Genomic DNA, 12,632 nt, shown 5'->3' with positions numbered 1-12,632 from the left:
TGCGTATGTAATACATATAAAAGCAAAATTACAATACAATATTTAAAATCAATATTTCGGCGTGATATGTTGTCTTCAGAATATTTTTTCTTCTCCGTTCTTGATGGTAAGATAAAAAGGATTTAGAAGTAAAAAAAAAAAAAATCCGTGTGTTTTTCTTCAATGGTTATATTTTTCAATGTCCCTAAGATATACGTTCATAAGCAAAAATACAGGGCAAAGATTGTGTAAAACAAGCGTTTATTTGTTTAAAATTAATATTTTAACGTGATATATATATATATATATATATATATATATATATATATATATATATATATATATATATATATATACGTGTAAACATTTCGGTGTAAAAATTTATTGTTGTCCCTGATGTGGATCTTTTGCATTTTAATACCTGCGGTCACTTGGTGAAGTTATCGGCTAAGATTAAGAAATAGTGGTCATCGAGAGCACCTACAAATTCGATGTCAGTTTTCGGCCAAGATTTAATTGTGATATGTGGTGCTTTTGCAGCTACGGCGCAACCTCTGCAAGAGTCGCTTATCTCTATTAAACCTTTGTCCATATAAGACCAGGAGACGTAGTTTCTCATTAAGTTCTTCATTCAGTTTTTTTTTCTAAGATGTCCCGTATGAAAATTCCGCAGCATTCTTTTTCTTTTCGGAATTATCACTCTTTCGCTATATAGTAAAACCTCGTGACAAAATGAGAATACTTCTGGGACGTTGTTGTCCTTCATAGCGATCTTGTTTTTGATTTCACAAATAAAGTTGTCCTTTTCTGCTTCTCTGTTAATTTTAGATAGGGATACTGGAATCTCTCTAATTGTGTTTCCCATTATTGTTTTTATTCCGGAATCAGTACGAAGTGCAGCAATTATGGAATCATCAAAAAGTTCCCTTTTCATTGGGATCAATCTTGATAGGCCATTCGCATGTCTAATTTGTTTTCATGACAGGTACTCCAATTTAAAGTCATAATTTAGACGAGCATGCGCAAAAGCGCACAAAAAGTATGAGTTGTGCGTGCGTCGGGGAGCGAACCTGGGACAGTTAGATTACAAAGAAAAACGTTTGTGAGCGATACTCGCATTACCGCGACAATTGGGTTCGCCCGACGGTTATAAAAAGTCAAGCCGAAACAAAGATTGCGAGTCGTTTCTTTTTTTTTGGGGGGGGGGGTCGGTCGACGGTTGGAGAAAAACTTGCTTGTGAGAAGACATAAGTCGAAAGAACTGATTTGTTCAACCTTGAAAAGAATTTCTGGTGTGTATATCGTTTAACACAAATTACTTAGCTTTCTCCTCCCTCGTGCTGCGATAGGATAGTACCCCATCTCAGTAGTCTATTGGCAGTATACGTCGGTAAGCCTTTTTTAGATGCGAAAATCGTCAGTAATGGCTTATGATCGGTTTGTAACGTAAAAGTTCTGCCATGTAAGTACCTATGAAATTTCGTTACCGCGAATATGATACTTAGAGTCTTTTTTCTATTTGTAAGTACTGTCTCTCCGCTGGCAGTAGCGTTCTCGATGCATGAGCGATCGTTCTTTTTGATAATATCGACGTTGCGCGTAAGAAACAGTTCCGATGTTAGAGTATCTTGGATATTTTCAAACGCTGCTTGACATTCAGGCGTTCACTTCCGGGGGTTTTCCGTCATTAGTAGTTCATTCAACGGGGCGCGAAAGTCATGCATGTTCTTTATGAAAACCTGGTAGAAATTTGCCAGTTCCAGAAAACTTTGGAGCGCTTATACATTATCGGGGACAGGCATGCTCTTTATGGCTTTTGCCCTCTTACAGTTGGGCGGTCCTCCATTTTTATCAATTATGTGACCTAAGTACTTTATCTCGTTCATGAGGAAATCACATTTCGCTTCTTTGTCTTTAAATCCAAAGTTTTGAATTCTTTTAAAAACCTCATGCATATGTTTATGATACTTGTCTACGGATTTGCTGGCAATAATGATGTCATCCAAGTAGGCAGATGCGAAGTCGAGTTCGCACATTATGGTGTCCATAACCAGCCGGAAAATCGCATGTACGGCTTTGAACCCGTAGAGTTCCCTGTGTGTATTGACCTAAAAGAGGGCCTGTGGATACGCGTCACTTAAATCCTCCTTATAGAATATTGTACCACCTTTAAGTTTGTTGAATACCCCATCTTATGTGGGTAGGCGATAGTGGTAATCTTTCAGAGCCGCATTCAGGCCCCTGGAAAAATCCGCACACAAACTTGGTTTGTCCTTTTCGTTTGCTTTCTTTCGATAGTATTCCGGCCGTTTCTAGCCGATTCATTTCCTTATCAATTTTCTCGACTACTACAAACGGAAATTTCGCTTCTTTTTGAAAACGAGTAGAGCGTTTCTCTTCAAATCTATTCCTAGTATATATTCCTAGTCCCTATGAAAAAAACTTCCAGAAATCTTCCTTTTAACTCGTCCTTTAATTGACGTGCCCCAATGATCTGTTCTACCCCATGATGGAAATTGTTTATCGTTGGTTCCATGTTGGACAGAGAGGGTATTTTCTCTTTCAGTTTCTCTTTCTAACCCGTAAAGTTTTTTACTTCCTCTTTTCTTCTTTTTAATTCATTTTAACTTTAATTTATCTCTTCCTAGTTCTTAATCTTTACTATAATTTCTATCTACATATAATTTATATTTCTCCCCCTCCCACTTCCTCTCTTTTCCTTTTCTTCCCTTTCACTCCTCTTCCTACCCTCTTTATCCAGCATTTTATATCTAAGTGTTTTGATGCTAATTTGTAATTTTTAAACAATCTCTTATTTTGACTTAAATTATCTTATGAGATCGGCAGAAGAATATTATTGTCCTGTCTATTGAAACAACTTGTAATGATTTAAGAAAAAAAAACCCCGAGGTTGAAATAAACACACACACACACACACAAACACACACACACACACACACACACACACACACACACACACACACACACACACACACACACACATATATATATATATATATACATACATACATATATATATTCGTGATACGAAACTAACGTTTGAATCATAACGATTTAACTCAGTTAATCAGCCCGTATTAAAAAAATACAAAAATAAAAAATCTTTTAAAAATAAGTTAAATTAAATAAAGAAATAATGAAATTTAATTTAAGAAATCAATGAATAGGATTACTAAAACATAGTAAATGGACAGAGGTAATTAGTAGTAACATCGTATGATATTTAGTTTTACTTTTTTTTTAAATACGAAAATAGGAAAATATATACATCTTTAAAAATACTTTGCAAGAATGCCATATAGGTAAAATGGTTTCGCTTGTTTTCTTTTCCTTATAAGGCAAATGTTTTCCATAAGGTTTTATTGTAAAATTGTTTCTTTATTCAATAAATCTGAAGAAAGGCTGTTCTTGTGAAAATTTTCAAACGACATTATGGTTTGATTTGTCCGAATGGTCTTGAAACAATTGTAACTAACAAAGAAATACACTATTTGTTGATATCAACCTATTCTTTGGAGTCTTGGTTTTTGTTAAAACAGTATATATACATATATATATATATATATATATATACATATATATATATATATATATATATATATATATATATATATATGTATGTGTGTGTGTGTGTGAACATTTTTCTCTAAGGCATATTTCATTAAATAAAATAGAATTATGTGTCTATTAATTGTGTTTTGATCCTTCCCAACTTTCGATTAACGGTTTTCCTTTCTGGCAGGAACTAGCTGATATAATCGCCAAATTGCTCGGAAAACTGAGTATATTTCAATCTTTCTGGATTCATCGCCAGTTGTATAATTTTTTTTTATAACGAGTATATATTTTTCATTGGTCAATTATTTAAATGACTTTACAAATATTTCAGAATGTTATTACTATTGGTAAAGTGTTTTTTTTATTAAAGCCTTTACTATTAATGCTTCTAGTATGTCAAGTTTTCGTTTATTATTTATCTATTCAAGTGTAGAGGGGTTGTTAACTAAAATCTTTCTAAATTGGGACAAGCGACCGGAGTGTTGATTAGTCAGGTGGTTAAATATATCACTATATCTATATATATAAAAATGTAACTCTTGGTTCGTTCGCAATTAATAGTCTAAAAAACCACTGGACGGATGGCTTCCACGTTTTGGTATTATATGTTTGCTATATCCATGTGTGTTTTTATATATTTCTTTTTAATTATAACATTATACTTAATTTTTCTATGATAAATATGTGTTTTTCTTTGTACCGTTAGGCCATTTTTTTTTATTTAGGGACAATTATTTATTACCGCTTCCTGTCACGTGACCAGTGTTACAATTTAGCGGTTTTCCTGCTAGATCTGGAGATTTCGTTTGCATTCTAGCGAGGAATTCTAGAAAATCTGGAGATATTTGGCATCCACACACCCGCAATTTTAGATTAAAAAATAAAGAAAAGCGCTTGAAAATACTTTAAAACATAAAATAAACTCATTCATGTAAGTAAAAAAAGTAGCATTTATTGCCTTTGGTAACAATTATTTATTGATTATTTGTTTTGTTTTTCACCTTTTTTCGGCTAACCGTTGTTAAATATCGCTATAAAATCGATTTTTCCAAGTACATTTAAGGTGGGGGGCATTCCAACCTCCGAAGTTTAGTTTAAAATACGATTAAAGCAACCCTGCTTTATTTAGAAGTATTTAGTCGAAAATTGTAAAAAGCAAGAAACAACAGCAACCCCCCCCAAAAAAACAAAAAAAACTTATACCAATATAGTAGAATTTAATTATTTACCAATCTAAATACTTTTAATATGCTAAAACAAAGTTTTTTTGTTTTTTATTTTTCTAATTTCAAAATATGTTGCACCATTATTGTGATGTTTAATTTGCAGTATATTTCAATTTAATTTTTATTATAAAAAGTTTGAGTTTATGATTTGTTTCCTGCAAAAAAAAACCCTCTCTGAAACAAACAGGCAAAACTAGCTGATAAAATATGTAAGCCTTCTGGGCAGCTAACCGCTTCAATATTATTCCAGAAACATATAGTGAGAAAAAACGGAACATTTTATATATTGAATATACTATATTTATAATTTTTTATGGTAGGAAGTTAAAATATGGAGTTTAAGGGAGTGGATTAGCGATTTTTGAAAATTTCAGAAGATAAAAGTTAAAAATCTAGCGAGTTCTGGACATTTCTTTCTCTTGATCTCGCTGGTTTTTTTAAATCTCAGTTACCAACATTGCATCACTAAAAAAAACGCTACAGGCTTAATGTAAACAGAATGTGTTTACAATATCGGTAAATTTTCAATGGGTTTAATCACATGATTATTGATAATGTAACCATGTGATCGAAATTTAATTTAAATTAACCACACATGGTCGCTTTCCTATCAAATATTCACCGAAAAATGGTAGGTACACACAAAATGAATGCCGACGCTCAAAGTGTATAAACATTTTGACTCCTCACTTTACTTAAAAATTCACCAAAAATCAGGAAATTAACGAATTTTAATGAAAATTGCAGTATTTTTCAAAAGATGATCGCAGAATATAATGAATACCTTTACTAAAGTTATGGTTTTCAGTAGTAAATAAAGAACGCAAGAATTTATTTTTGCTTTTTTATATAAATAAAGCATCGTAATTTGTAACAATAAAATAATTTTTACAGTAACATTATGAAAAAAGCCCCTAAAGTCCGTATTAATGAATTCGATATAACTCGAAGAAAAATGAATTCTCGCATAGTATTCAGGAAATTAAAGATTCAATTAGATTCCTATTTCAGTCACCTAAATTATTTAGGGTGAAATGAGTTTAGGAATTTATAGCCAAACCTAAATATTATTATTTTTCTTTGCTTAAAAAATAGCATTAATAAAGTAAGTTAGGTAAAATTTGCATAGAACACTCTGCTTTATGGTTGTAAAAATGGAACGGAAATTTGAATTTCGTTCCCTTTTAAATTCGGTACATTTTTACATTACGTCCAACTCATCGTTCATATTCGACACGTCAACTTTTATAGCTTTTCGGGTATTCTGGCAAGGTTAGGGGTGTCTATTCCGAAAGCCGTTCTTAACATGGGTAGATTGGTAGGTGTGTCAGAAATTTCGTGAAAAATAGTGAATAATTCCACCCCGTCTTTCCAAGCTTATAACTCATCGAAAAATGTAACTCAAGCCCTAATTTTTTTTCAATTAAAGGAGCAAGGACCAAGGTTTCATAAAAACAACAACAAAAAACATGTTTAAAAAAAAAGGTTTTAAACTTCGGACTTTACAGGTAAATTTCTAAAAAACACTACTTTTTTGTTTTAAATTTGAACATATTATTTATTGACCTTTTCTCTTCAATTTGTGATATATAACACTTTGGTGAATAAATTATTTACTTTTTAATAGACATTTCAAAATGGGAGGCGTGAATTATTCTACCCCCTGTCTTTTCAAGCTTATAACTACTCGAAAAATGTAATTCAAGCCCTAATTTTTTTCAATTAAACGAGCAAGAACCAAGGTTTCATAAAAACAAAAATAAACAAAAGAAAAAACAAACAACGTGGTTTAAAAAAAAGGTTTTAAAATTTGTAACTTTACAGGTAAATTTCTAAAAAACACTACTTTTTTGTTTTAAATTTGAATAAATTACTTATGGACCTTTTCTCTTCTATTTGTGATATATAAAACTTTGGGGAGTAAATTAATTGTCTAAAATATTATATTCGGTTTATTGGAAAGAGCATAAAATTTCACATTGACCCTAAAAATATCGTAAACATAGAATCAATAGAAAAATTTTGATAGATTTTTAAAGTTTAAAAATTGAAAAATATTCAGTTCGTAAAATTCATTACTGTTTTTTAAAAAATAAAAAAAATATTTCTATTACGTTTAAAACAACTTTAATAGTTTATTTTGGAAGTATAATCCATAAAGAAAATAAGCAACCCTCTTTTAAAAGAGAAATTACGAGATTTTTATATTTTATTCGCAGTTTCGTGATAGGGGTGTAAAAATTCCTACAAAAATTCTGATACATCTACTAGATTGGAGTGTTTATTCGTTGTAAACGTACCCGACAACCTATAAATGTCGACATTTCCCATGTGAATGGACATGTAAAAAATAACAAAAAGATATACCAAACTGACTTTTTCGTTTAAAAATGGAATTATTTCCCTTTCGTTATAAACTTAAAAAAATTTTTTTTTTCTTTAATAAAGATTTTGTGTTTTATATACATAAAGTACAATTGTTGAATGTTACTGTTTTGATTATATTCGTCTGGGGGGGGGCACAAGTAAAAAATTAAGAAAGATTAAAACGAAGCGAAATTTAAGTTTCCGTTCCATTTTTACAACAACCGTAAAACAGCGCATACTCAGCAAGTTTTATCGTAATTTATAAGCGTAATATTGAAACACTAAATCAACATTTTATTTATTTTTCTGCATCATTAATGATGGAAGTATTTTTCTGTTTATTTTCTTAACATTTGTTAAAAAAATAATAATTTGTATATTCTCTTGAAAAAAAGAATCAAACTTTTCTCTACTTTCACATGTGTTCTATTTTAACAAACTGAGCCACAGATAGTATATATATATATATATATATATATATATATATATATATATATATATATATATATGTGTGTGTGTGTGAGTGTATGTGTTTGTGTGTGTATACATATATATATGTATATATATGTGTGTGTATATACATATATACATACATACATATATATATATATATATATATATATATATATATATAATTGTTGTATAGATAAGTTTCCTAGATGTAAATCTAATGAAACCTCCGGGGTTATTAAAGAGTGGCCAATATAGGACAAAGCAGCTTTGTTTGTATAATAAACAGACTATATATATATATATATATATATATATATTGCCTTCTCCATTTCAAGTTATTTTTTTTAAATTGACGTGAACACTAGGATACTGCAATTAAAAGTCAAATATTAACTGTTAAAATTATAGAGGAATAAAAGTCGAATCAAATGTGTCATAGGTTGTTTTAACAGTTACATTTAATTTAGCTTAAATTTACGATTTTGGAAACAATGACAAGTGCAGACTTTCTTTTTGGCGTTATTATATATATATATATGTGTGTGTGTGTGTGTGTGTGTGTGTAACGTTACACAGTTTTACACACGTAGACGAACAAGTTGTAGCCGAGTACGTCCCAAAGAACATAGGACAAGTAATAACTCGACTCCTTATATAACAACAACAACAACAACAACAACAACATTTATTTCCTCCTCTAAACATGATTGCTGTCTCTTACGTCATCTTTATCCTCGATCTGCGCACACGATCTTTTTCTTGGATCTTTTTTTTCTTCTTCCTGGCTGCGACGTCACTTCGCACATTCGGCATTTGCACACAGCAGCCATACGCGTGTCAGCAATCTGGTACGTTTATTCAACATATGCTTGTTAATATCTGTTTTTTCTTCTTTTTATTGTACTTTCAAAAGTCGTGCACGTCTTCAAAACTGCGAACATAAATACAGGGAATGGCTTTTGGGTGCTATTAGTCTTTAAGATCGGCACTTATCACCAAGTCTGTCCACTAATCTGGCCGTATTAATGTTTTCGAGGGCGTGGTGCACTATTAACGAGTGACTTCCGGTTTATTTATAGCTTTGGTGATGATGCTGGAACGAAGCCAGCCATTTTAAGTGAAATGGAAACGAGTTATTTTTTTGAAGGTGGCTAAACAGGAGTCAATCAAGAATTTATCCTAACCATCAGAGTCAATCAATTCGAACTGCACGTATATATATATATATATATATATATATATATATATATATATATATATATATATATATATATATATAATATACTAGAAATATCCATTAGGCAAATAAATGCTCACTTCCCCAAACCGTGAAAGAGTTGAACATTTTTAAGACATTTTTAAACGTATTCGAAAATTTCGAATTTTACGTGTTTATTCGATATTGATATAAATTTTAAGTTTGAATTTTTATATATATATAAAAAAAAAATAGATTTTTAAATTAAATTGATTTCAAATTAAAATCGTTTTACATATAAAAAAAAATTTATATAAAAAAAAATTCAATCGAAATTAGATTTTAAAATTAAAATAATTCAAATTTTAAAATTAATGAAATCATCATCATCCGATAAATAAATGGGGGGGATTAAACAAATGAGAGTTAAACGTGAACTCGTGATGTATATAAATTGCCAGTTCCGATTGTAAAATAGATGAGTATTGGCTGAAGAGAGCTTGATATGGATATCTAAAGCGGTCCTAATTATCGGGCTTGAAACCGACAGTAGCAATGACTTGTCTCATCTGACAACTTTCTGTACACAAAATACGAAGTATGAATACGCTCTTATTTTTCGGATTTTCCTTTTAATTAAGCACTCTGTTGGATTTCTTTTACAAAAAAAAAAAACAAACAAAAACTAATCATATATATATATATATATATATATATATATATATATATATATATATATATATATATATATATATATATATATATATTGAAGAGTAAAGAAACCAACTATGTTTGTAACTGTTTGTCTTGTGTCGTCATTCCTTACAACCAAAAAGGTAAACGTGTTTTTATCATCATCTTGTAACGAACAAACCTTACAAGCAATGTGCACCACCCTCCATCATAAGTGCAGTATCTCCACCCCTTCTCTGTGTTAAGAACAGTTGCATCATATCACGCAGTCTGTATTAATATGAAGTCCCCAAGAATTGTTACAGTCGTCGTGATGATGTAATATATACAAATGTCTCCTTCATTATCAGCGTCATCTGTTCTGAGTCCCCGTTAATGTGCCCCCAATATGAGCCCCCTGCTATTCAACAGGAGCATTAGAAACAGGGCCCTATGGTCCTGTACGGCAGGGGAAGCGGGATCTAATACGCATGCAATCTTCCAACGTGGAAGCATTTGGAATAAATGTCTGAAAATACAAGGCTTGTTGGTCATTCTTTGCGATGGATATTCATGTCAGCTTTGGCAGGTTCATCAATCAACACCCCAGATGAATGAAGGTACTGTTTCCCTGTTTTACAAGACGTAAACCCCAAAGAAAGATATTCTGCCCCTCTTTTTTTTATTTATAAAATGTTATATAGTTTGTTGAAACTGTATCTATATGTGTACTGTATATATGTTAACAGTTACACACACGTCTACAAGAAACAATTCTAAAGCACTAGACGACACAAAGAAACACGTTATATACCCACGTACATGATATACACGCCTTACATATAGACCTCGCTATCTATCAGATGATTAATACTGACGCAATGTAACATACGGTTAATTTGGTGCCGTGTTCTCCTTGAAGGGAGTACAACGTAATATACACTTTCTGGTGACTATGTAACAAAAGTAGTAAACCTGTGCAAATTTAGAAATGTATTCATATCTTTCATTTTATTACTTCGCTAAAGCAACTTTAAAACCCAATTTGTTTTATATCTTAGGGTGGTTTTGGAACATGCCCAAAGGTGCTATTGCCGTCCCAAGATGACCTCTAACCAGGCCAAGTATCACGACACAAATATAAAAAATATTTGCACCTGCAACATCGTTTCAAAGGCATTTTGTTTATTTTATTATTATTTTTTTTTTCGGAATTTCATTTTTCTTGTGCTTGTGCATTTCTTGTGTGTTTCTTCAAAACTTTTCAAATTTTATACAGACAGACAGACAAGATTACTTTTTTATATGTAGATAAAATATTTCTCTTACCTGATTTTCATCTCTGGACACAGAAACCCTTTTCTCATATAGACGGACGGATCCCTAGAAACAGAGAAAAGAATATTATAAATATTATAAAAATACATGTTAGTTTTGCTGACCGAAGATGGAACTAACATTTTAAAGATAGTTTTTACACAAAAAGATGGAACTAACATTTTAAAGATAGTTTTTACACAAAAAGATGGAACTAACATTTTAAAGATAGTTTTTACACAAAAAGATGGAACTAACATTTTAAAGATATGTTTTACACAAAAAGATGGAGCTAACATTTTAAAGATAGTTTTTACACAAAAAGATCGAACTAACATTTTAAAGATAGTTTTTACACAAAAAGATCGAACTAACAGTTTAAAGATAGTTTTTACACAAAAAGATGGAACTAACATTTTAAAGATAGTTTTTACACAAAAAGATGGAACTAACATTTTAAAGATAGTTTTTACACAAAAAGATGGAACTAACATTTTAAAGATAGTTTTTACACAAAAAGAAATTACAGGAATCTTGGAATTTGGTCATAGATCGTCGCTGGAATAATTGTTGGTTTATTGTATCGCGCTCCGACCATGCTAATGGATATATTGTTCATTTGGATGCATAAGCAGCGGTATTAACTCTATGAGGGTGAACCGGCTTCTCCTGAAGGAGAAAGTGTCTAGGAAATATCTAATTCACAAATGGTTCCTAATTGTACAGCTTCAAATATACAAAGCTGGCAAGACTTAACGCCTAGAGTGTAGGATTTAGATTCTTTGCGTATTGACTATTTAATGGAGAAGCTTATGATTTTAGCCCTAAGATTTTTAATTAATGTAGAAAGTGTTGTACTCTTAGTGTTATTAATGTTATCTTTGTCAAATGAATGAACATGGTTTGAAATTAGGAGTTTGATTAGCGTATGGATGTGGAGCCAATTTATGTTTTAAGGAGTGTCCGTCGAATGTTAATTGTATAATTACTACTATTAAAGTTAGGTAAAAAAATCTGCTAGAATTAGTGTGGTTGTGGATATTTCGGGCTTGGGCAATTATAACAATATGGCTGTGTGGCTCCTTCTTCTCCCAGGAAACGTCTTGACCTTTGGTGGCATTCGGGTTGGAATCTTCCTTTTCCTCATGGTCGTCTCGTTCTTCAATGAAGGCATTTATGTCAGACACAAAAAAACGACACGCGACACAATTGTAATATATATTGTATAATCTTAACTATTTATTTTACAAAAAATATATTACAATACAATATACAAATTATAGTAATTGTCTGTATTTTTGAGATGATGTGTTTTCATTTATTGAGATTGTCGGACTGACTTCCTCATCTTGGTTGTTATAGTCACAACGTTTCGGCTGTTTTCCCCTCCGGCCTTCATCAGGTGTTTTGTATCGAACTGGAGAACCGTTTGTTAGGAGTTTCGAACCCAACCCTTTACTATTATTACGGGGGTACCGTTTTCGGACTCCAGCTAGGCTCTGGAACATAGTTGCTGATTCTCTGTTTTGAATGTTAGTTTTTACTGCCTTTGTTCAGGATTGAACTCAGCACCTTTGGATAACTGTAAACTTTGATAAGTGATTGTATAGATTAAAATATATTTATGAATATTTTACGACCGGGCAACGCCGATGGGCCTGCTAGTATATCTATAAAAACTATGAGAATGTGTGTGAGGACACTTCTCATAATACATACTCAACGAATTTTTTTTATCTACAAACTTGAAATTTTGTATATAGAGTATTCAGACATGTGAAAAACTTGTTAATCTGTTTTCATCCGGAAAAAATGGCTGCAAAAGGGTAAAAATTAAAAAA

The 12,632-nt window shown here is 31.3% G+C and overlaps 1 protein-coding gene across 1 annotated transcript in view; it reads right to left on the bottom strand.

The window, feature by feature from the left end:
• LOC145259676 (uncharacterized) overlaps window positions 1-12,632 on the bottom strand; it is a 374,516-nt gene that overhangs the window by 168,996 nt on the left and 192,888 nt on the right. The window contains exon 3 of the mRNA XM_080117335.1: window positions 10,804-10,857. Within this exon, the coding sequence (XP_079973461.1) occupies window positions 10,804-10,857 (54 nt within the window). The remainder of the gene's footprint in view (window positions 1-10,803; window positions 10,858-12,632) is intronic.

The sequence above is a fragment of the Euprymna scolopes genome, chromosome 35, assembly GCF_053919585.1.
Source record: "Euprymna scolopes isolate OS-2025 chromosome 35, ASM5391958v1, whole genome shotgun sequence".
Classification (NCBI taxonomy): domain Eukaryota; kingdom Metazoa; phylum Mollusca; class Cephalopoda; order Sepiida; family Sepiolidae; genus Euprymna; species Euprymna scolopes.
This window is presented reverse-complemented; position numbering and strand designations above follow the sequence as displayed.